The sequence below is a fragment of the Dama dama genome, chromosome 22 (assembly GCF_033118175.1).
Source record: "Dama dama isolate Ldn47 chromosome 22, ASM3311817v1, whole genome shotgun sequence".
Taxonomy (NCBI): Eukaryota; Metazoa; Chordata; class Mammalia; order Artiodactyla; family Cervidae; genus Dama; species Dama dama.
Window position 1 is genome coordinate 15,602,786 of NC_083702.1, and position 26,386 is coordinate 15,629,171.

The window sequence follows — 26,386 nt, forward strand, 5'->3', positions numbered from 1 at the left end:
GAGCAAAACTCAAGGAGGGAGGTTACCTGAGTCCAGAATTAAAAAAAAAACAGATAGTGGGGACAAAACAACCCCAATAACACTTTGATAATCCTCGAGGAAACATAAATAAACTTAGGTTCTCAAGGACTATCCTGAATCCTACATATATTTACATATGCCTTTATAGAGACTCTGTATTTGTATCACCTGTATTAGAAAGCAGGGAATTATATGAGAGACTTTAGAAAAATTTCTATATAAAAGATGTTGCTGAGGACCTTAAGTGCTATATCACTGAATGTATTCCCCTCTCACTTAGGTTCAAGGTCAAATTTGCAACCCAACTGCAGAAACTAGAGGGCCATATGGTTTGAATATTTGTATTCTACTTTTTTTCTTCCTAGCTTCAACATTCTATTTTAATTTGTGTTTTTCCTGGTTCTTATTTTTTTATTTATATTATGCTGCTTTATTGTTTTTCTTGTAAGCTACCTCTGAAATTTTGTGGAACAAGACAGGAATATAAATAAATCAATACATACACACTGCATACAGTATAATGCTCTACAAAAGTAGGCATTCAGAAAAACGTACTTTCTACAAAGAAAAAAGTGATAATACCAGATGAATGGAAGTATGTCTGAATTATTATTATCTTTATTCTTATTTTTCTATCTTCTAAGAACATTTCTGATCTTTATCATTTTTTTCATCTCCTAATCTCTACTGCAATTGAGGACAATGGGGAAGGAATTAAAGCTTTGTAAACTGGCCACGAAGGTAATGGTAAATACCACATAAAGGGTAAATCTGAGACTGAAAGATCAATGAAAATACCGTGGAAAACAATTACACGCATGATCCTATTCTTCCTTTTTTTTTAGTTTTATGAGGCAAACCTCCTCTGGAGGAAATCTAAGCCAGTTCTAGCCCATTTGCGTTTCTCTATAAAACCAGAGAGAAGGGCAATAAAATCAAAATTGACCCACGACTCAAAGGTCCGCATTATCCTGAGGATTCACAATGTTATCACATTCCCCTTTCTTTCTGAACTTCTAAGTAAGATGGTGAGTTGGCCAAAAAGCCGAAAGGGTGCTGGATTTTCCCAGGCAGAAGTCGAAGAACCCGAGAATTGGCCTTCAGCATCCTCCTCTGCTGGGAAACACAGTTCAGTCACACGTCCCTTGTTAGAAGCTAATAAATCATCAGCAACTACCGTGCAAGCAGCAGCCTGTGAAGACTCAGCCCGACTCCATGCCTAGTTCTCTGTATCCGGATTGCAGCGGAGACAGGATCAGAGTGAGGGAACCCAAGTTCTCGTCCCAGTTCTGACAGTGTCTCAGTATGTGACCTTGAACGAGCCATCCATCTTGTGCCTTTGGTAACTAGAGATAATTCCTGACCCACCAGCTTTCCCAGGCACCATGAAACTAAAACTAGACAATATTTTGGGGCCATGCCCTGCAGCATGTGGGATCTTAGTTCCCCAACCAGGGACTGAACCCGTACTCCCTGTACTCAAAAAACTCAGCGTCTTAACCACTGGACCGCCAGGGAAGTCTTAACACTAGATAAACTTATGATGATACTTAGATGCATCCATGGGAATTGGCTGTTCTGAGTCTGTGTGCCCTTCACCCTCTCTGTACAGTTCTAATATCATACCTACCTGATCATCTCCTAATTATCTGTTTACATGTTTGTCCACATGGCTAAACCAAGAGCCCCACGAGGATAGAAATTAGGTCAAATTCATCTTGCCATGTCTCAGTTTCTATACCGTTATTTGACACTGAGCAGGCACTTAACAAATGGTTTCTAAATGTCAAAAAAGAAAGGAATTGTTGAAAACTACTCAACAACAAAATCCTTAAGACGTCTGACTTTGTGGCATCACACACACACAGCCCCCCAGATCCTCAAAGGGGGGAAATAAAAACTTGCTGTCTTAAAGTAGAAGGGCTCTAATGACCTTTCAACAATCTAGAGGCTGCCCACAAAATAAACTTCAGTTTTTAAGGACTTTCCAGTTTACAAAACAGTTTTCTATCCAGTCTTTACAAAAACTCTGCAAGACAGATCATTTTCACCCCGATTTACCTAAAAGGGAAAACTGAGTTGGAGAGAATTGAAGTCATTTGTCCACGAACACCCATCATTGGGAACTCACCAGTTATTGCTGTGAAACCAGCCGGCTAGGCACGTTTAATTAGTTCAATAAAGCAAGTCAACTGAGTGGAACATGCAGGGCAGCCAGCCAGGGGCACTGGGGGATAAAAGATGACCCAGACACATCTCAAGGACTGTCTTGGGAGTCTAAGCCACAGAACATAATCGCCAAGAAAGACACAGAACTTGATGGGAGTTCCAAGCACAGAGCATACAGGGAGAACCGGGGGACAAAGATGTTTGGTCTAGGGGGTGGGCCCAGGTGAGACGTGGAGGAGGATAGTCCAGCAAAGGGAACATCAAGAGTAAAACCAGAGGGTAGTCATGTTAACAGTCAGAGAAGCGAGAGAGACAGAGAGGGCAAAAGAGGAAAGAGATGGAAATGGGCATAGTGAGACACTGATTTCAAGGTTCCGGGAACACCTCAGCGGAGGTATCTAGCCAGTCGCTATAAAGATGGGTGTGGAATGGGAGAGAGGAGAAATAGGAATTCAAGGCTGTAAGAATTCTGTTCAGAGTGAGAATAAGGAGGCCAAGGAATGTGGAGAAGACAATCTTGAAAACGGGGGAGGAGGAAGAGGAAGCTGAGTGTGGTCCAGGAGGAAGAAACAGAAGGACAGCGATTAGTGGATCAGCGGCCCCTCCCTGGATCTCAACTGTCAGAAGATGGAGGTTCAGTGAACAGGTCTTCATTCAGTAAGATGCAGGACGATGAAGGAGGAGGAAGAAGCCATGAAATGCAGGCAGTAAAAAATCACTTGTGACACCCGAGGGAGCAGTTTTGGTCCAGCCAAGGAGGATGTAAGGCAAATTAATGCAACTGAGGAGTGAACTCGGAGAATGCAATGGCACCCCACTCCAGTCCTCTTGCCTGGAAAATCCCATGGACGGAGGAGCCTGGTAGGCTGCAGTCCATGGGGTCGCTAAGAGTCGGGCACGACTGAGCGACTTCAGTTTCACTTTTCACTTTCATGCATTGGAGAAGGAAATGGCAACCCACTCCAGTATTCTTGCCTGGAGAATCCCAGGGACGGGGGAGCCTAGTGGGCTTCCATCTATGGGGTCGCACAGAGTCGGACACGACTGAAGCAACTTAGCAGCAGCAGCAGAGGAGTGAACTGGATTAGAAATTATGGCAAATTCCAGGACTTTGACAGTGCAAGTGGCTCAGTCGTGTCTGACTCTTTACGACCCCATGGACTATACAGTCCATGGAATTCTCCAGGCCAGAATACTGGAATGGGTATTCTTTCCCCTCTCCAGAGGATCTTCCCAACCCAGGGATCGAACCCAGGTCTCCAGCATTGCAGGCGAATTTTTTACCAGCTAAGCCACAAGGGAAGCCCAAGAATACTGGAGTGCAGCCTATCCCTTCTCCAGGGGATCTTCCCAACCAAGGAATCGAACCGGGGTCTCCTGCATTGCAGGCGGATTCTTTACCAACTGAGCTAAATGATGGCAAATTCTAGGACTTTGACAGAGGCTACAACAAAGCACAAAATACATCTTCAGACCTCTTGCTGCCTCTGGGGGTCCTCAGTTCTTGTCATTGTTCAGTTGCTAAATCGTGCTAAGTCACAAAGTCTCTGCAACATCATGGACGGCAGCATGCCAGGCTTCTCTGTCCTCCACTGTCTCCCGGAGTTTGCTCAAACTCATGCCATCCAACCATCTCATCCTCTGTCATCCCCTTCTCCTCCTGCCCTCAGTCTTTCCCAGCATCAAGGTCTTTTCCAATGAGTCGGCTCTTTGCATCAGGTGGCCAAAGTGCTGGAGCTTTAGCTTCAGCACCAGTCCTTCCAGTGAATATTCAAGGTTGGTTTCCTTTAGAATTGACTGGCTTGATCTGGCTGCCTACTTTATTATTCCCTAGACTTTTCTCTAAATGGCTCTTTTCAACTCAAAGCTGCCTCAAAAGAGAAAGGTCTGCCACCTCAGAGTGACAGGTTTTCTGAGTGACAAGTAACAGTAGCCCCTTTGAATAGAGTCTTCCACCTGCAGGGAGACCATATGGACAAGACACCTGAGCATGGATGTAAATTCGTGGTGTCACCCTGCCATCACCTGTGTCCCTTCATCACCCACCAGTGTCCCAACCACCTACCTGGTACCCAAATGCTGGGGTCTTGTTTCAAACACAAACACCCCCAGATTCAAAAACCAAATCACAAGGCAAACAGGTTCAGTCAGACATGGTGACAAGAATGCTGAACTCAGAAGAGCCATCTTCAGACTGATCGGCCCTCCCTGGTGGTCAGTTTTTTTTAAACATCAAGGCAGATGCTTGGACTAAAAGGCCACTAAGATGTCTTTCTTCTTAAAAACAAATGAATAAAAACCAGCCATGATTTGGGCAGTTATTAAAACACTTTGGAGATGGTAAAAAGAAAGCAGCTGAACTTGGGATCAAGTGGAAGGTGTCAGCATGGCTTCAGGGAAAGGAGAGGAAGGACAGAGACCTGGGGTGAATACTGGGGGGCAGCCCCAGCCCCACAAGAAACGGGACTCCCTCTATCCCCGGGGCCGGTGGGGCACCCCCTCCAAGTGGGTGTCTGTTTGTCTTGCTCTCATCTGTTGAAAGGATGACCTGGCCCCTCATCAGCATGGCCCGCAATGGGAGGAACCTTACCCATCGTGTTGTTGGCTCGAGAGCAGGTTGTGCGCTTCAGGATCTCATGCACCTAAAACAGAAAACAGCGAGGCTGTGAACACCTGGGCCACGTGCTGCAGCCCCAGCCTGGTGTGTGTGTGTGGGGGGGGGGGTACCCAGGCAGGTGCCAGCTCACAGACTGCAGGTCAAGCACATACAAACAGAGCATCCAACCCCCTCACACACACTCCACACCTTGCCCTGCCTCCCGAAAAATGAAGAAAAGGTTGTATGTTGACTGAAGTTATAGAAGGGAAGGGGACCCCAGACCCACACCCCTCTGTGAGGTCTTGGGAGGACGCTTGGGGGTGGGGAGAGGCAAGGAGGAGGGATGCCCTCCTCATCAGCCCCAACAGTGCCCTGCTGCTGAGGGGTCCTGGGCAAGCTCCGGGTGGGTCCTGAGGACCCGTGGTCCCCTCTGTAATGGAGCTATCTCTCAGAGATGTTTGGAGGAACCAAGAAAGTGCTTTGGCAATTGGAAAAGGGTCCCCTATGTCTTGGTCACTGGGACTATTACTTCTCTGCTTTTTGCCTGAGCATCTTGCCTCCCCAGGCAGAGTAGGTCTCCCAGGTCCTCAAGACTCCATGTCTCAAAGACGTGGAGAAATTTTGGGCACACAGCAGACAGCTGCCCGATGACCACAGCTCATCAACAGATCAACAGCCCCTGAGTGGAGAGCTTGTACGGACCCTGTGAGGGCAGAGTGCTGAGAGCATCCAAACCAAGGAAGCCCAGGGGGCAGCATAAACCTGCTGGCCAACTAGTGCCCTCCAACAGGTCCCAAGTCTGTGCCCAGCTCTAAGGGGATGCCAAGGATGGAACTCTGTGCTGGGACATGTGACTGGGCTGCCCAGACAGCCACAGGGAAGAGGGCACAAGGACACAGGCCTAAGGACATGCTGGCAAGGCCCTCAGACCAAAGTCTGGGGCAGAGCAGACCCCAAGACAAACCTCAAGCCTCTTTCTCCCCCTGTCACAGAGTGGGGTAGACTGGGGAATGGGCAGGAGGGGAAGGAAGAAGCCTCCAGGACAAGAAAAGATGTGTTATACCATCACCATTCACACTGCCACATTCCAGCCACAGAACAGAAGGAGTGGAAAATAAATGACTTCCAGCAGAATGGGGCCCAAGAATGTTTAATTCGCTTATAACACGGTGCCGTATTCAACAGCAATAATAATTAGGAACAGCATTTATATGGCAGTCCATTATTTTACAAGCACTTTGCAATTGTCGGGTAATTTCCACAACGCCCTATAACTTCCCCCGCAAGACGTGGGACCTGAGCCGTGGCGAGAGTTAAACTGCTTGTAACAGCATCAACCAGGACAATGGGAGGCTCACACTTTTTTCCAAAGGAAGATAAAAGAAATCATATGCCCATTTTAAATCTTCCTAGAACACCAGGCCAAGAGAACTGGAGTGTTTTCCTGCCCATTCTGCAGGCAGAATCAAGGCTATGTTTTCAGCATGACTTGGAGATGTTCTGTGGCTTCCTCCAATCCTCCATCCCTGCTCACCCTGCTCATCACCCTGCTGACATGGAAGTCTCTCTAAGTTCTTGCTGTCGTTCAATCCCTAAGTTGTGTCCGACTCCTTGCGACTATAGCACGCCAGGCTTCCCTGTCCATGGACTACAGCACGCCAGCCTTCCCTGTCCTTCACTATCTCCCTGAATTTGCTCAAATTCATGTCCACTGAATTGGTGATACTATCTAACCATCTCATCTTCTGCCACCCTCTTCTCCTCTTGCCCTCAATTTTTCCCAGCCTTGGGATCTCTTCCAATAAGTGGGCTCTCTGCATCAGGTGACCAGAGTACTGGAGCTTCAGCTTTAGCATCAGTCCTTCCAGTGAATATTCAGGGTTGATTTTCTTTAGGATTGACTGGTTTGATCTCCTTGCTGTCCAAGGGAGTCTCAAGAGTCTTCTCCAGCACCACAATTTGAAAGCATCAATTCTGCGGAGCTCAGCCTTCTTTACGATCCAGCTCCCACATCTGTACATGACTACTAGAAAAACCACAGCTTTGACTAGATGGACCTTTGTTGGCAAAACGATGTCTCTGCTTTGTAATATGCTACCTAGGTCTGTTATAGCTTTTCTTCCAAGGAGCAAACGTCTTTTAATTTTGTAGCTGCAGTCACCGTCTGCAGTGATTTTGGAACCTAAGAAATTAAAATCTGTCACTGTTTCCAATTTTTCTCTATCTGTGCCATGAAGTGATGGGACTGGATGCCAAGATCTTCATTTTTTGAATGCTGAGTTTTAAGCCAGATTTTTCACTCTCCTCTTTCACCTTGATCAAGAGGCTCTTTAGTTCCTCTTTGCTTTCTGCCATTACAGTGGTATCACCTGCATATGTGAGGTTGTTAATATGTCTCCTGACAATCTTGATTCCAGCTTGTGATTCAATCAGCCTAGCATTATTTTGCATGATGTACTCTGCACATAAGTTAAATAAGTAGGGTGGCAATATACAGTCTTGATATACTCCTTTCCCAGTTTTGAAAATCAGTTGTTCGATACAAGGTTCATTCTTATTCCTCCTCCTTATTTGAAACCTAAGTCCTTCCCAAGGGAAACACGATGCCATGTTTCCATTGTGAGCAGTGCTCCTGGGGCCCATCTTTCTCTCTCCTCTTCTGTCCGTAGGCTGGATGCTCTCCAGGTGGGTAGAGGACAAACATATAGTGAAGAGAGATGCCCTACAGCTCAGACTGGGGCCGCAGGGTCCAGGCCCTAGGCAGATTTTCATTAGAATCAACCATCCTGCAAAATCCAGAACCCTGGCTTTGAAAGGGAAAGAGACAGTAGGAGAAGACTGGAAAATGCATGGCATGCATGTCTCCCACCTTCCCTCTAGACCCTGTGCAAACACCCCAGCAATTACCACAGCATCCAGCCTCACCGCCCTCAACACAGCTCAACAATTAGCCCCCATGATCATCTGTGCTATACTTATTTATGGTTTGGATTTATTATATTTCAATGGATAAATTAGAAAATTTCAGGGAAGCATCATTTTGCATAGAGGAAATAAATTAGCTTCTGTTGTTTATTAACATTTCCTGGGGTTTTTGTTGGTTGGTTTGTTGGTTTTAGTTGCTGCTGTGCAGTCTTGCCTGTCCTGTAGCTTCTGAGACTTTTAAAATATATATTTCAAATATTTAAATAGTTTAATAAAACAACAAAAAAGTAGAAGAACGGCCATCATCACGAATGTTGGCTTCTATTGAACAGGCTGCTAACTGTGTCCTTGGACAAACAGTCCAGTTCTAACATTCTCTGACACATCAATGCCCGGGACCCTTTGAGGATAAAAGAAAGAGTCACAGAGGCACAGCAGTGAGAACTCCTTCGGACACGAACAATATGCCCAAATTTTTTTAATTCATTACATCATAGAGCCTCAGTTTCCTCAACTGTCAAGCAAGGGGGTCACCTGACTAGCTGAAAGTCCCTCCACCCCCAGCCCCGAGCTCTGATAGTCCCTGCTTTTATGATTCCAAGAAGGGCCCAGGTGGGACAACCATAAAGAGAAGATATCCTTGACAACCTGAGACTATGTCACTACTGAGATTGGGAAGCTCCTGGATGCTACTCCCGGTTGCTAGGCAACTCCAAGCAAAGGATGATGGGAGGCAGCAGGGATGGAGAGAGATGCCCTGTCAAAGGGGATTCAGGCTTCCCCCCCCCTCTCCCGAGCCCACCACAACTGGTTAAGCACCTGGTTAGCTGGTTTACTTACAATGCGACTACGGGTGGCATTATCAAAGAAGGTGTCCTTGTCTTGGATGTTGTACCTGCAGATACCAAGAAAGCCTGTCAGTGCATTTCATTACTGTATCCTTGTCCTGGGACCACTTGTCACCCCAGGCCCAGGGCAAGCGTCTAGAAAACAACATAGCTAGATGGGTAAGACACACACACACACACTCACACACACTTATGATGTTTACACTCTTTCCAACCCAGTAATTCTGAAAACTTTTCAGAGAAATTTATCATTAGGAAAACAAATTCAATAGAAGGAAAAAAGTTCCCTACATTAAAACGTTCCTTTCAAAGTTACTTATAACAAAGATTATGGAAGGAATATGCAATTCCAAAACCTAAAGGATAGATTATCATGCAGCTGCTTGAAAATTATAATTAAGAAAACTTTACACATACTGTAGAAACATTTAGACTATGAGAGGGAAATATTACACGATGACAAGTTTTAAAAACAAAAGTAGGTAAAAAGGATTCCCATGTATGTACAAAGACAGTTTTAAAAAAAAAAAAAACAGCAAAGAAGAGTACAGTTTCTGGATGTTGGGGTTATAACTGTTTTTTAAATTTTCATTTACTATTGTCCCTGTTGTTGCAAAAATCATAATACATACCAAACTCCTAATTATGTAAGACCTGTGTCTGCTCTAAACTTCAAATGTTGACCTTGCACTCAAACAAAAACAAAAACCCACCTCTGTGACTGTGCTTACAGCATTGTGTTGGAGGGAACACAGATGCCTGAACCCCCACCCCGGAGCCCAGGCATTGAGGTGTGTTTCCAAGTCATTAATGCCGAGTAGAACGTGACCACTTGTAGACCATCGCTATGAAAACTCAGAAGATGGACAGTATGTTTTCATTGGGTGTTAAGAACTGGTCTTGAAGGAACCCAGAAGCTGAGTGGTGGAGACGTGTGGGAGGCGGCAGGTCAGATGTCCAGGCAGATGTGGACGAAGGGCCCAGGGAAGGGAGGGCACAGAGTGCAAAAGAACAGCCAGCCAGGAAGTCAACATGTCAGTCCCAATTCAGCCATTTAAGGCAGTGTGACCTTGGACAGACCCGGAACCTTGGCTTCCTCTCTATTATAGAAAGACGGTTATATCTGGATGGCCGCTTCACAACCCAACCCCCACAGCCCCCGCTACTCACAGGTACATTTTCTCCCTGGAGAACGGGTACGAGAGATTCTTCATCCGGCTGTTACTGTGCTCGGGTACTCGGGGCTTCAGGGGCGCGCTCAGTTTGTGCAGAATCTTGTTGAACGTCTTTGCAATGCTGCCTTGTGACTTGATCTCGTACATCTGCGAAAGCAAAGCTACCAGTGAGAGGAGAAGGCCACATCCGACGTTCGGAGGGGCAGGGCTTGCAGCCAGAGCTGCACGGGGGTCAGATCCCCCGTGAGGGACACTCGGGGGGAAGGACGAGCCAGGGAACCCAGGCAGAGCGTCCTACCCTTCCTCCACTGCTCCCACACAGAGGCCAACACCCTCAACTATTTGCACAAAAGGAGGTGACCTTTGCAGGAAAGGAGGAGTGCAGTGAGGGGTCCACACTTCCTATACGGCTTCGTTACATCGTCACAGGAGGCCTACTGTGTGATGCCATCGTGTGTGTGTGTGTGTGTGTGTGCAGATGTGTGTTCAGTTGCTCAGTCGTGTCGGACTCTTTGCGACCCTATGGGCTGAAGCCCATCAGACTCCTCTGTCCACGGGATTTCCCTGGCAAGAAAACTGGAGTGGGTTGCTATGCCCTCCTCCAGGGGATCTTCCTGATCCAAGCATAGAACCCGAGTCTCCTGCATCTCCTACATTGGCAGGTGGATTCTTTAGCACTAGTACCACCTAGGAAGCCCATGATGTCACCATGCTAGGCACTTTATACCCAAGTGAGCTCCAACACACACTGTATCCAGCTGGGTAGATAATCTTACTCTCTCGTTATGATGAGGAAATCAAGTCTCAGAACGGTGAGAAGAGTGAATAAAGGTCACACAGATGGTAACTGGGTGACTGTTTAGGTTTAATGCTTGTCAATCCAATCTCAAGTCTGTACCCTACAACTAGACCACACCCCATGTGATCATCGAGTATCACTTCTGTGCTCCTCTCAGTAATGAGTCTGCTTTCAAAGTACTGAACACCTAATGAGCACTTTACTCAAGCACCTTCTTGAGTGAAGAAGTACCTTTCTTGAGTAAAGCACAGCGTTAGCACCAGGATAATCACCATAGAACCTATAGTATTCGTTGCTCAGTTGTGTCCAACTCTTTGCGACCCCATGGACTGTAATCTGCCAGGTACCTCTCTCCATGGAATTCTCCAGGCAAGAACACTGGAGTGGGTGGCCATTCCCTTCTCCAGGGGATCATCCGGACCCAGGGATCGAACCTGGGTCTCCTGCTTGCAGGCAGATTCTTTACCATCTGAGCCACCAGGCAAGCCCATAGAACCTACAGTTTCTTATAATGCACAGAGCGTGCTTGCCTACAGTATAGCATCTGGTCTTTCTAATTCACAGATGCTGTCACCAAGAGACAGAGGTTGTACTCTTCATAGCAAAGCTTTGATGGATTAACATTAAACACAAATTTTTTACACAAGCTCTCCTTCCAAGGGGGCTTCCCAGGTGGCACTAGTGGTAAAGAAGCCAGATGTGGGTTCGATCTCTGGACTAAGCTGGATTGAATTTGTCCTGTTGCAGTAGATGACCAGAACAAGAGCCACACTCAGATCCTATGACATGAAAGGAAGCCAGTTGTCTTCTCTTTCATGATATCCTCAAGTTGCTTAAATCTCAAGAGGCAGTAAAACATGTATGAAGCACTTGTAAGATCAATGGAGACAAATGGCACAGAAGGGGCACAAAATGCTTCGAAGGTTCAAAGAGAGGAGACAGCAAGTCCAGCTGAGGGATCAGGAAAGTGCTTCATAGAAGGAGCAGCATTTCTGCTGGGCTTGAACAGAAAGGGCACCTTCCTTTTTCTTTTTGTTCTTTAATGAAATCATGATAATTTGGGGCAAGAACAGAACTTCCCCAATCTAACAACTAACATAAGCCCAGTTTATTTCTTCTAACACTTTTTTCTATGTGTTTTAATTTCAATTACAAAATTAACACAGTTCAAGTAAACAAGGAAATCAAGATCAGGGTCTTCCTTGGTGGTCCAGGGGTTAAGAGTCTGCTCTTCCACTCTAGGGGCACGGGTTCAATCCCAGGCCAGGGAACTAAGATTCCTCATACACTGAGGTGCAGTCAAGGAAAAAAAAAAAAACAGAAAAGAAAGAAAAGGGAAAAAAGAAACAAAAGCCATAAAGTGTATTAGCTAATGTCAACAGCTTCCTTTCACTTCCAACCTCACTCCAGAGGAAACTTCTATTAACAATTTGGAGTATGTTTTATATACTCTCTCTCTCTCATACTGAATCCTTTTCTAACACACCTGTGATGGCATTTCACGTATGATCCTACAATTTGCTTTTCATGTGCAGCAACATGTCTGAGACACATATCTTTCCAGGTCAGTTCATGTACAACCACCTCATGAAGGCACCGTATTAAACAGCAGACACACGTTCTAACTTGTTGAGTTCCTTCCCTAGGGATGGGCATTTATTGTAGCCGCTACACATGCTTTGACCAAACTTCTATTAACCTTACCTTACAAATACTTCTAATGAATAAGGCTTGGACAAATATTGGCAAAGACATTCCAAGCAAACACAAAAGCCGGGAAGTTCAAACTGGATTTAAGAAGGGTTAGAAACAGCCTAGGTCTTAGAAAAGACCCGGATGCTGGGAAAGCCTGAAGGCAAAAGGAAAAGGGGGTGGCAGAGGACAAGGTAGTGGATGGCATCACCAACTCAGTGAGTCTGAGCAAACTCCAGGAGATAGTGAAGGACAGGGAAGCCTGGTGCGCTTCAGTCCATGGGGTCACAAAGAGTTGCACACCACTTAGCGACTGAACAACAATAAAACCAGCCTGGTTCTTGGGCCCTTGGGGTTCTGATGGAGGAACCGTGACTGTCACACAGAAAGGCACATGGAGACCAGCGTGTGGAGTGGAGGGTGCGGTGGGGCTGGAAGTGCCAAGAAGCTGTTAACCTTAGTTAATACATCAACACTTTTATGGTTTCGGTTTCTTTGTTTACTAGAACTGTGTTAATTTTGTTGTTGTTCAGCCGCTAAGTCGTGTCTGACTCTTTGCGACCCCACGGACTGCAGCATGCCAGGTTTCCCTGTCCTTCACCGTCTCCCAGAGTTTGCTCAGATGTATGTCCAGTTGAGTCAATGATGCTATCCAACCATCTCATCCAATGCTGCCCTCTTCTCCTTTTGCTTTGCTTTTGCAATAAAAACCAAAATTCTCACCACGGCCTGTGGGGCCCTGTAGAAGTCCTCACACTTTTTTTGCCCCACGGTTCAATGTTTACCGCACCCAGCCACTGGCCTCGTGAAGTATTTTTAGCAATCTGCACCCTTTGTCTCCTCCCTCCCCATCACCAACTTCTGTTCACATTTGAGTTCTCACTCAATTGTCACTTCCTAGGGGAGGTCTTTCCTGGCTTCCAGACAAGGTCAAGTCCCATCTTCATAGCATTTTTGTGAGCCCAAATTCCTCTCCTTCACAGCGCTTATCACAGTTATGATTTTAAACTTATTTGAATGATTATTTGACTCATGTCCAGTCACCCCACCAAACAATCTTGAGGAAGGCAGGACACTGTTCAAACCATCCCCCTGGTTAAATGAATGAACAAATGAATGATAAATCTCCAGGGACCCAGCATTGACGACCGCAGTGGCTGCCACGCAAGGGGCCCATCCTGGGGACAGGACAGTCATACGGTAATAGGCCTTGGTAGGAAGAAGTCAGGCTGGAGAATAAAGCCACAGCCCAAAGTCCCTGGCCGGCTGAAAGGTTACTCACCAGCTGCAAAGGTTCATGGGAGCCAAGCCTCAGCAGAGGCCCAGGACAGCCTGTACTCGGGAATTAATAACCCAACACCTGCCCTAGGATCGTGTCCTGGCAGAAGGTTAGCTGAGCACCTCCAAGCTGGTCTTGACCTCCTCTTGGCAGTGAATCCAAAAGAGCTCCCTAGAGAATGGGGCTAAAGGGAATGTGGCCTGTGGCATGTCTTTGGAGGAACCAGGAATGGGTCCAGGATAAATTCTGCCTGTTCCTGGATGGGGAGATGGGTGCTTCGTGCATGCATACTGAGTCACTCCAGTTGTGTCCAACTCTGCACAACTCCATGGACTATAGCCAGCCGGGCTCCTCTGTCCATGGGATTCTCCAGGCAAGAATACTAGAGTGGGCTGCCATGCCCTCCTCCAGGGGATCTTCCTGACCCAGGGATCAAACCTGCATCTCCTGCAGTTCATGCATTCGCAGACAGGTTCTTTACCACTAGAACCATCTGGGAAGCCCCAGTGGGTGCTCCAAATCCCTGCAAATAGCCTCATCCACCTCCAAGAGAAATGTAAATGGTTTCGAAGGACAGAGTCAAGGCGACCTCCACCCCATGGCCCTGCTGCAGGCCCTACACACACGCCCGGGCAGGCACCCCGGCCCACTTCCCAGACCACAGAGATGCTCAGGGATGCAGCTTGGCACAGGCCCACAGTCAGACACAGCACGCAGCCCCATGCACGATACCATGGGTACTAAGCTTGGAGGACAAAGCACCTGCTTCCTCCCCTCATGGCTTTGCACGTGTTGTCCCTGTTCCTGGAGTTCCTCCCCTTCCGCTCCACCTGGCCACCTTTCTTCTCCTTCTCCACCCAGCTCAAGTGCCAGCTTTCTCAGTAAACCTTCCCTAGCATCCTATGAATGAATACTGCATTCTAATGTTGGCCATACTTCTCTCTAACTCATGGTTCACTCGTCTGTCCCCTCAACAGACTGTGGGTGTCTGAGGAGCATGCCCTGTGTGCCTTGCACACAGGAGGAGCACAATAATGTCTACAGAGTGAATAACCAGGGTGCTGGCCATTGCTGACACTAATGAGCTGTGTGACTTTGGGCAAGGTGCTTTCCCTCCCAGATTCTTCATCTCTAAAGAGAGAACTGGGGAACTTCCACTTCCCACTATAATGGAGTAACGAGGTGCAGATTTACCCCAGCTGAGCCAACCAAAACACTCAGACCAAAAAACACAAAATAGAGGTTGCTATGGTTGGAATGTTTCTGTTCCCACAAAATTCCTATCCTGAGTCTTAATGCCCAGTGATGGTTAGTGGAAGGTGGGGCCTTTGGGAGGTGATTAGGTCATGAATTGGATTAGTACCCTTCTAAAACAGACCCCACAGAGCTCCCAGACCCTTCCTCCATGTGAGGACACAGCAAGGAGGTGTGAGCTATGAACCAGGTACCCTTCATACCACCATGCTGGTACCCTGGTCTCAGAATTTCAGTCTGCAGAACTGGGTGAAGGAAAGTCTTATTGTTCATAAGCCCCCCAGTCTGTGATATTTTGGTGGTTGTTGTTCAGTTGCTCAGTCATGTCCAACTCTTTGTGATCCCATGGATGGCAGCACACCAGGCTTCCCTGTCCTTCACTATCTCCCAGAGTTTGCTCCAACTCATGTCCATTGAGTCAGTGATGCCATCCAACCATCTTATCATCTGTTGCCCCCTTTTCTTCTGCCCTCCATCTCTCCCAGTATCAGGGTTTTTTCCAATGAGTTGGCTCTTCCCATCAGGTAGCCAAGGTATTGGCACATCAGTTTCAGCATCAGTCCTTTCAGTGAATATTCAGGGTTGATTTCCTTTAGGATTGACTGGTTTGATCCCCCTGGTATTTTGAAGTAGCAGCCCAAGAAGACTAAGACAGCAGTTTTGAAGATACCAGACCTCAGGCAGCAACGACTTCCTGAGAGAAGGAAACAAGATGAGTCCTGGGCTTGCTACAGCTCACTGTCCAGAGAAAGGTCCAGGGCTACAGGGCAGGAAGGGGAAACAGGTGGAGCCCAGCACACTTCCTGGGCTGAGGAGGCTAGGAAGTAGGTCAGGGAAGACCAGAGCAACCAGAGCTCCCAGGACAGAGCAGCCAAGGGGAGAGAGCTTCATGAAGAATCCTGCAGACAGTCCTCCTGAGAAGCTGCCGGACACTAGAGAAAACCCATCTGCAAGGCTGGGAACAGCCCCTCTTCCCACCAGCCTGGATGGAAAGCTCACCATTCAAGGGGCATTGTGGCAGAGTCCTGGGGTCCGCTCAGCAGTGGGGATAATTAGCCCAAGGCTGAGAACCTCTTCTAATCCACTTCACAGATTATAAAAGACAGAACTTGACTAAATGGCTTTTAAAGTACCATCCAAGTCTAACCTTCTATGGCTCTAGACAGTTCATGAAAAGGAAACATTCGTTCATAGCACACACACATCTGGGCATCTCCTGGGTACCAGGCGCTGAGTTTGGAGGTTGATTGCACCAAGGGCTGAAGAAGCCCAGCAGTGAGGAGGACCCCTCCTCACCTCATATGCAGAATGCTCAGCCATGCACCCAGCACTGGAATCCCACAGGCTCCATGTCAGCAGGGTCCACAAAGACTCTGCAAGCCAGTCCCACCAGCTGCATTCACATCACTGTGTCACAGATGGGGAAACTGAGCCTCAGAGAAATGGGGAATTGCCAGCATCGGGGCGTGAACCCAGCCCTCAGGACCCAGGCTTCCTAACTTCCCCATCCAGGCTCTCTTTTCAAACCTCTGATCCTTGGAAAGGTTCTGTGGTCCCCGAGAAGGAAGCAAGCCCGAGCTCCCTCTCAGCCCCCCCACCAAGCCCAGCAGCCCAGCTCTTCCCCAGTGTTCCACAGGGTCCAGGAAAGGCGCCCCGATCCTGTTTAGTATTATTAATATGATCAGCGGCAGCATCATTATTACTGTTATTCTTGGACACAGGAGAATGAAGAACATCCTCAGAAATGGCAGGACACATGTTCTCCAGCTGGTCCCCATTATGCCCTCCCTGGGTACATGATACGCCTTTCATGTGCTTAAAATCATAAATAATTTTTAAAGTATGTTGCTCTTATTTTTCATCCCAGGGCTCAAATGTGGTTCTCATAAAAGCTCGCTTTGGCCCCACTGTCACAGGCTAAGAGGTTTACCGAGATGCCTTCTTCTCTTACTTCTTCCCCTCCGCCCCCGCCCCGCTCGTCTCCCCCAGCCTCTCCCCTCCGGAGGGGCACGGTAGTGTGGTCTGAGGGCTAATTTGTTTCCTTCCTGCCTTGGAATCATGTTCCTTCCCGGGATGCAAGGAATCGAGGCTGCAGTGATTGTCTATCACCGACAGGACAGGCTGCTGTCCCCATTTCACGGGTAAAGAAGCTGAGGCACAGAAAGTTTTACTAACATGCCCGATGTCACACAAACATTAGGAGATCCAACGGCACCCAAAGATCAAGAGAAGGGTATAACCAACCATATGCTGCTATTGCTTAGTCACTCAGTTGTGTCTGACTCTCTGAGGCCCCATGGACCTCTGCCAAGCTCCTCTGTCCATGGAATTCTCCAAGCCTCTTGCATCTCTTGCATCTCCTGCATTGGCGGGTGTTTCCTGCAACCCACATCTCTTGGGTCTCCTGCATTGGCAGGCAGATTCTTTACCACCAGCACCACCTGGGAGGGCTTCCCCAGTGGCTCGGTGGTAAGGAATCCACATGCAAAGCTGGAGACCCAGGCTCGATCCCTGGGTCAGGAAGATCCCCTGGATGAGGGCATGGCAACCCACTCCAGTACCCTTGCCTGGAGAATCCCATGGACAGAGGAGCCTGGTGGGCTACAGTCCATAGGGTCACAAAGAGTCAGACATGACTGAAGCGACTGAGCATGCATGCACTCAGTGGGAAGCCCACAACCATATGAAACATAAACAGAATAATCTTGATTATCCACAAGTCCCTCATCTACACTGATCTAAGAGGGCCTCTCTCTGCAGGAAAAGCAGAAACTAGCCTAAAAGATGGAGAGTGAGCTCAGCTATGAGCACATGTCTGCTTACACCTGTGACCCCACAGACACTAGCCCAGACCGTCTTCCCCTTTCCATGTATCTGTGTTTTCCTCTGTGCCTCTGGTCGCTGAGTAACTGAGGGTCGACTAGGCTGAAAATGATCACCTGCTCAACTTTCATTTCAAAAGGCTCAGACACACAGGGAAGCCAGACAGTATGGAAGGTCGCCCCACAAACAGGACTGGGGTGGACGCCGCTGGACTAAAGAAGTTATGAAAAAGAGGGGCTCATGATGCAGCAGAATGCATCCATGGTTCTCCTGTTCCACTGGTACCCGAGGGCACGGAGAGAGGGGGATGCAGGCAGACACACGGGCACTGAACCCATATCTGAGGGTGCACAGATCTGGTTACCTACTCCGTGCACAAGCCTGGTTACCTACTCAAGCAGACGCTAAACCCCCCACCAATCCAGATGCAAAGAGCACTGGGAGCCACTCTGCTCAGCTGCATCCTAGAGCCCAGAGGAGCCCCAGTGCCCACCAAGAGCAGGGGCTCCCCAGCCCCTCCACCCCACCCTGTGCCCATAGTCAATGTCCTGTCCACAGCCTCGCCAAATGCAGACAGCGATGTATTTACAAAACGCACATTCTCTGAGGTCTAACTCTGGATTCACTTATGGTTTTTAATTACATTTTCAATGTCCTCTACACATGAATGAATGTTTGCTGACTTTAAAAATGTGGGAGAAAATCCAAACTACTTACATGATTGATGAGTCCCTTCCAGCCCCACCCCTGCCTCCCACTGCAGCCTCAGTCCCCACCGACCCTACCCCCCTCACCCCCTGTTCCCAGTCTGTGCTTCACCCACACTGGTCTCCTCCCAGCTCCCTGCACAGGCCAGGGTTTTCTTATGTGGGATGGGAAGACATGTCCTTGCCTCTCCCAGAAAGGTCTCACCTGCCCTCCCTACCTGCAAACTCCTACCCAGCCCTTAGGTCTGAGCTCAAATGGACGGACCCTTCTGGTACCCTGCACACCCTCCCCCCATCTGAACTGGTCTCCTCCCATTAGCTCTCTGTCTACCCTGATCTTTGCTTCCGGTGCCTCCCAGCTCATCACCAGCTATTTAACTTCTGAATCCTCCCCACACCAAAGCCATATGGGGCCAAGACCAGCTGTAGTCACCACTGCATCACCAACCATCAGCAGAATATCTCAGACATAATGATAATAACTATTCACTAAGCAGATGGATGGATGGGTGAATGAATGAAAAACATGATCTTTCCAAGGTCTAGGGCTCCTTACACACAACCCAGCCCCATTCCAGGTACAATTAGACTATTTCTAAATGTTTTTTTGGTGACTGACGGGGCTACTGAGGACCCAGATCAGGGATGGCTGCTATGGTCCATGTACCACAATGTTGCCTCCCCCCGCCCCCTCGCAGACCACCCTGAGGGACCACAGCATCCTTCCAATGCTCTTGAATGAAGACTCAGAACCCATCTCAGCATCACTCTGCAGTAAGCCAGGACCAATGAACCAGGCTGGTACATGAGATCCATCCTTTCACTCATCATCAAATGTTGGTTTACTGCTTGCTCTGTACCCAGGCCTGTTCTAGGTGCTGCTGCTGACAGGAGGAAACAAGACCAGTGCCCTCCTGGAGCTTCCAGTGTAGTGAGGATAGAGACAATAAAACAGAGATACAAATACACTACTCAGTATCCAGCAGTCTGAGTATTAAACACACACACACACACACACACACACACACACACAAGAGAAGGGGATGGAGAGAAGAAGAGAGACAGGGGCCCACTTCACACAGGGTAGCCGGATATGTCAGTCTGTGCAGAGACTCTGGTGGAGTGGGGGAGTGCCTCCTGGTATCTGGAGGTCCTCAGGTGGAGAGAAATCAAGCAAAAGGCCCAGAGAGGGAAACAGGCTTGTATTTTGGACGATCTGTGCGGCTGGGGTGCAGTGAGCAGGTGGGGAGGAGGGGGAAGTTCCTTTCTGTATCAGAGGTGACTGATATGGCATCAGTTCAGAGTCCCTGAAGAGACACAGTCACTCCCAGCTCCTCTCTGACCAACAGCCCTTTACTGTCCACAGCAGAGATCACATAACACCCTCAGGTTCCAGCCTGCCCGCCCCCACCACCGGACAGCGCTGGTCCACGGTGGCACTCTGACTGTGCACTCCGTCCTCATTCTCAGGGCTCGGATCCGTGGTGCGCTGGGAAATGCTTACCAGCCACCTCCGTGTGTGGGGCTGGATGGCTGATATGTAGCTGTCACTGATTCCTATGGTGCAAATACGCCCACTATGGCCAATTTCAGTCAGCGGTATAATGACCAGCTTGCAAATTTTCTGAAAATGTATCAGACCTCAAGAGCCATTATAAACCAGCATATCACTGATCCCAGTTCTTACTGAATAAGAAGAGCTCTGCCCATGAGACCCAGGTGCCTGAAGCTGACCACCCCCTCCTCTGTCCCTGCTCCTCTCCTCCCCTGCCCCTCCCACCTACCCCCTGGGCAGCCACGGCCCCTGCTCCCATGTCTCCCATTGGGAAAGCGACCACATATCCCAGCTACTCAGTCTTGTTTTACTCTACTGGGCAAATTCTATCAAGTGCCCTCTGCTCTCAGCCCACGAGGATCCAGGGCCCTGCCCACCCATCTGGCATGTGCTGCCCCAGTTCAGTCGGATATGAGGCTTTCAAAAAGGAAAACCACCACTTCTCTTTCAATTTTTTTCAATCACGAGCCTAAAAACAACTTAATTTTAAAAACTGCAAATTCACTTTCCATTCATGTTTTTGGCATCACTGTTTTTGCGCCCTGAGTCAGGTCTGTGGTCTTGCCAGGCCTGCATGCACATCCAGAAGGTGGCCCCAAGCCATCGCAGGTTCCACACAGAAACAACGGCATGGAGATGGCATCAATTTGTTTTCTTCTGATTTTTAAAGATGAGAAGCATTACAGAAAACAAAACCAAATAAGTACAAGTGTTCTGCACTCTTTCCAGCCTATTTAAATAACAATGAAAGAGCATGCACCAGAGACCATAAAGATATCAAATATAAACCCAACCCCGCATCACTATTAAAAACAAATGCTTGCGAATAGGCAGCGACAACAAGAAGAGGACCTCACCCACAGCCCATCAGTATGAACAGCTAGCCCTCTGGTTCATTCAAAAATCATCAGTGATATTTGTAATAATCGAAAGAATCTGTCCTGAAAGGCATCATGAAGGCTGAGTAGTCAGTGACCCTCCTCCAAGGATTAAGGATCTAGAATATCTCAATCTTCAATAAATTTCATGGAGTTTCTCCTGCTTTTTACTGTCTGGTCACGAGGGAGGAATCACTAAACTATCAAAAGAATCCCAAAGAGGAATTCAATCACTACTTGATGAAGGAAGAAGAGGGTCAAGGTGAGGAGGGGAAAGAATGTGATTCTGTTTCTTAATTTTGCATGGACAAATGACCACTGAGCCACGAGGAAAGCCCCCGATCTAGTCCATAGTAATGAAAAAAATAAAAAATTTAATGCTTTGTCTCTCCAACTTAGGATTAATTTAATTAATTTAAATTAATTTAGGGTTAATTTAATTTACTTAACCTAGGATGTAATTTCCCAGAGTACATTCTGCAGACAATTGGTTCTCCCAAGATATTAACAGGCATTCAGTAGGAAAGCAATTGAACAAAACTGAACCATTTCCTCTACATCAGGGCAGGAGGGGCTTTCCCGGTGGCTCAGACAGTAAAGAATCTGCCTGCAATGTAGGAGACCTGGGTTTGATCCCTGGGTTGGGAAGATCCCCTGGAAAAGAGAATGGCAACCCACTCCAGTGTTCTTGCCTGGAGAACTCCATGGATAGAAGAGGATGATATATATATGTATGTATATATCAAATATATATACATAATATATGTACACACATATGGTTGGATGGCATCACTGATGCAATGGACATGATGTTGGGCAAACTTCGGGAGATGGTGAGGGACGGGGAGACCTGGCATGCTGCAATCCATGAGGTTGCAAAGAGTCAGACACGACTGGGCAACTGAACAACAACAACGCTGTTAGTTCTGTTTCTCTAGAGAAACCTTACCAACCCAAAAGCCTCAAGTCTGGATAACCGAGAAGGTAGAGGTTCTGGCCTGGCTGAGTGGGCATCAGGAACCTGGGGAGGGTCTTCCCTTGGAATTTTTACAGAAGTCACAGTTACCAAATCAGAATTTCTAAGAGCCAGCAATAAGTAACGGAGCACAACTTCCAATAATTTAGGAAGCTTAACGGAATTAATATTTTACTCCTAAGGGGCCACCCAGCTTAACTAAAATGCCACATTTCTTTGCTTTTACACTGGAATTTTATTTAGTCCAATGTGGTAATGCTGATTTTCTCACTCTCATCAGAAAATTCTTAATGGAAATTCTATATGATTTCAGTTCATGAAAATGAGAGGATGGGGCTTCCCTGGTGGTCCAGCGGTTAAGATCTGCGCTACAAGGCAGGGGACATGGGTTTGCTGCTGGATGAACCTGCTACATTAACACAAGAACGGACTCCGTCATCTCGTCTTCATCAGCTCCCGGGAGGTGGCTCGTGGGGGATAAGTGGACGTCAGGGGTGTGCGTGGCGGAGACGGGTGGCGGGTGCTCGTTCATATGTGTAAAAACGTGATGTATACCTACGGCTGGTTCACTTTGCTGCACAGCAGAAAGTAACACCATATGGTAAAGCCACTCTCCCCCAATAAAATATTTTAAATAAGATGGGTGAGAAATAAACATAGATATTGACCACAATCTAGATGGGCCACCTCGGCAAAGAGCAGAGGTCAGAAAGCATGCACTTCAAACCTTCCCAGGCTGCTCGGGGCCAAAGGCCAGGCCTCCTGCCTCTTTCCTGTGCAGGGACCCTGAGTGTCCCTCACAAAATACTGGCTCCTCTGTTGTTGTTTTTGGAAAACAAACACTTCCTTCCAAGATTCCCCCTCCCGGTTAATATCTGTGCTCAGGACTCCGTGTCCCTGGACTCATTACTGTGGATTTGTCCAGGTTCGAGATCTCAATTTTGGGATTTCCTCCCCATCTTCCCAGTCTCTCCGGACCCTGCTGAGTTATGATCCGGCTTCCACCAGCCCAGAAGATGCTAAGTGACCCCACCCCATGCCTCAGTCTTCCTCCTTGCTCCCCGTGCCACCAGGACACGAATCCTTGCAAACGTGGTTACTCTCTTTGTAGTCACTTTCCAAGCCCATTAAGAAGACAGGAGGGACTTCCCTGGTGGTCCAGTGGCTAAGACTCTGCACTCCCAACGTGGGGGGGCCAGGTTCAATCCTTGGTCAGGAAACTAGATCCCAAATGCCATGACTAAAAATAAAATAAAATTTAATTTAATTTTTTAAAAAAGATCCTACATGCCACAACTAAGACTCAACACAGTCAAATAAATTTTTTTAAGAGAGGAAAAAACACCACTGGACCCAACACTAGGCCTATGGAGATCAGCCTCACCCCCATGCTCTTTTCTCACCCCAGGAACTGGGTTTAACCCCCATCCCCACTCCTAGACTTCATTCTCAGATTCACTTTTGCAAGCAAATGCATGCCACCCAGCATATCATGCTGTATCCCCCTCTCGTGGTTATGGCATCCTCCTGGGAGGTCAACTACTTGCCACTGCATTCTGTGAATAGGAAAATGGTCTGGAGCCCTGTGGCAGAAGGATGCCAGGATGGCCCACCTGTGTGGGGTCTGGGGACTCGCCACCACGGGGACAAGTTCCTTCTGTTACATCTGCAGCCTCATCAGGGCCACCCCCTGGCTTTGCTCTCCCAGGCTCCTGGGACCAGCATTCTTCCAGACGGAAGCTGTGCCATGCTGATGGGCTGCTACCTGGCGCAGTATTTAGTCCGATGGGCTTCCCAGGTGGCGCTAGTGGTAAAGAAACTGCCTGCCAACTCAGGAGATGTAAGAGATGTGAGTTCGATCTCTGGGTGGGGGAGATCCCCTGGAGGAGGGCATAGCAACCCATTCCAGTATTCTTTCCTGGAGAATACCCATGCACAGTGGAGCCTGATAGGCTACAGACCTATCGCGAAGAGTCAGACACAACTGAGCGATCTAGCACAGGGTGTCTGACTATGGGCACTCCTCCAGTTGTGCGCTTAGCTGTGAACTCTGAGGGCTAAGACTGTCTCTGAGTCCCTCAGCGTCTCTCCACAGACCCCCTTCCGCCAGGAGCTCCATCGGTGTTGGCTGCCTACTGCATCAGGAGGGAAGGTGACTGGGGAACGAGGAATTGAGAACACACATAAAAATATTTGAGAACACAGACACAATAGTAAACGTCTGCATTCCCATAGCAGCGGTTAAGACCTGGATCCTTACAACAATCTTCTAGGAAAAACAGGGCAGGTATTACCATGCCCACTTCACAGATGAGGAAATTGAGGCTCTGCGAGATGAACTGACATCCGCAAGTCAAATAGCAAGTGGGTCCAGGACCAGAGCTGGAAGGCTGGTCTCTCAAGGACTCGTCTGATGCAGAGTCTACCAGGCTATGGCTCCAAAACAGGAAGGAAGGAGGGGAGAAAACAACCTGAGAGTTTGTCAATGGGGAATGGATAAAGAAGACATATATATATGTGTGTGTGTATGTGCATGTGTGTGTATAAAGACATACGTATATTTTAACATTTATATATATGCATTTATAATATATAAATATTATATAAATATATAATATAATACAGTATATAATTATACAGATTACAATATATTATAATTAATATATAATATATAAATCATAATATATTTATTTATATATACAAATACATAAAATCTTCTTTATCCATTCAATATCCATTATATCGGCGCTTCCCAGGTGGCGCTAGTGCTAAAGAACCCTCCTGCCAATGCAGTAGATGAGAGAAACATGGGTTCAGTCCCTGGGTTGGGAAGATTCCCTGGAGGAGGAACTAGGAACCCACTCCAGTATTCTCGCCTAGAAAACTCCATGGACAGAGGAGCCTGGTTGGCTGCAGTCCATGGGGGTTGCAAAGAGTCAGGTGTGACTGAGCACACACACACACACACACACACACATCCCATTATATATCTTTATCCATTATTATATATATAAGATTTTATATAACCACACACACAGATCCAATGGCATATGATGCAGTCATAAGAAAGAAGGAAATTCCACCATTTGCAACACCACGGATGGACCTGGAGCACATTATGCCCAGTGAGAGAAGTCAGAAAGAAAAATACTGTACGATATCACTTACATGTGAAATCTAAGAAGCCAAACTCGTTGAAACAAAGGGGTCCTTCCACAGACCCACTCCTTTGAGATCATGTCGAACTCTGACTCTGCCCAAACGAGTTCACCTCCATTTTCAAATTTTGAGCAATCATGTTTTCAATGTATATATTGTATTTCTTAATAATATTATGACCAAGAAGTTTATCACACTAATTTTTCAGTGTAGTTTGTTGTTTAAAATAATACAATCATCCAAATATTATTACACTACTATTAACTAGGCTTCAATATATCAGTGTTGATTTCATTGTGTTAAATGTACACTTGTAATAAAATAGCTGCAAACCTTAAAAAAAAATGGTGGCTACCAGGGGGTGGGGCTGGAGGGAAAAGACATGATGTTTAAGGGTACAAGCTTGCAACACATAGTAAACAGACCCTAGAGATCTAATGCACAGCATAGAGAATAATCCCAACAATATTGTATCATAACCATCAAACTTGTTAGAAGACTGGAACTTAAAGATTCCAGCCACTGAAAACAAAGCATAATTTTGTAACATGACAAAGATGCTAATTATCGCTACAACGGCAACCATATTACAATCTATACATGGACCAAATTAAGATGTTGTACAACTTAAATTTACACAAGGTTATATGTCAAATGGGGCTCCCCTGGGAGCTCAGACGGTAAAGAATCTGCCTGCAATGCAGGAGACCTGGATTCAATCCCTGGGTCTGAAAAAACCCTCTGGCGAAGGGAATGGCAACCCACTCCAGCATTCCTACCTGGAGAATCCCATGGATAGAGGAGCCTGGTGGGCTACAGTCCACTGGGGTCGCAGAGTCAGACACAACTGAGCAACTAACACTTTCACTTTCACTTCATACATCAAATATATTTAAATTATAATTTTTAAAAAAAAAAGAAACAGAAGGCAACTCCAAGATAGCTTCATCATAATACATCCTTGTCCTAATCATCTTACCTGCAAATTCAAGTGCAGGTATATCCTACACAATGGATGGTAAGTTCCAACAGGCTGAGTATTTGGGGACACATAGGCTCTCAGGGCAGGCATGCCCTATAATGAGAACTATGCTCCTGTAGCTATGAGCTTGTGGAAGGACACGCAGAGACCAGAGGGGCCAGAGGCCAGCATTGCTTAAGGGCTGAGACCAGGAATGAGTAGAAGGAGGAAGTGATGGGTATGGACGGATGTTCAAGAACAGGGAGGGAGGCTAGGAAGGGGCACCAGTAACGAAGTGCAAGGGGGTAGAAGAAGGGACAGAAGAGCAGGCGGGGGAAGGAAGGATGGAAGACACTAGCAACGGAGAAGAGGCGAAGAGGGGGGAGGAGAAGCAGGACCCACACTTCTCCCGGGTCTCTATGTTTCCTGCTAAAAGCATTGTCCTGGGGAACAGAAGCACTAGCAAGGACATCAGAGTTTGCTCACCTTCTGTCCAGGGATCAGCCAGCAGAGATAAAAACATAGGCAGCAAGATACAAATCGAAGAAATTAAGAGAACATTAGCT

At 47.3% G+C, this 26,386-nt stretch overlaps 1 protein-coding gene across 1 annotated transcript in view; it reads right to left on the bottom strand.

Moving 5' to 3' along the window:
- The window catches only part of ANO2 (anoctamin 2), a 340,921-nt gene that overhangs the window by 234,581 nt on the left and 79,954 nt on the right, over window positions 1–26,386 (bottom strand). Inside the window, exons 5-7 of the mRNA XM_061124073.1 lie at window positions 9,733–9,884; window positions 8,555–8,609; window positions 4,781–4,832 (exon numbers count right to left, since the gene is read on the bottom strand). Of these exons, the coding sequence (XP_060980056.1) occupies window positions 4,781–4,832; window positions 8,555–8,609; window positions 9,733–9,884 (259 nt within the window). The remainder of the gene's footprint in view (window positions 1–4,780; window positions 4,833–8,554; window positions 8,610–9,732; window positions 9,885–26,386) is intronic.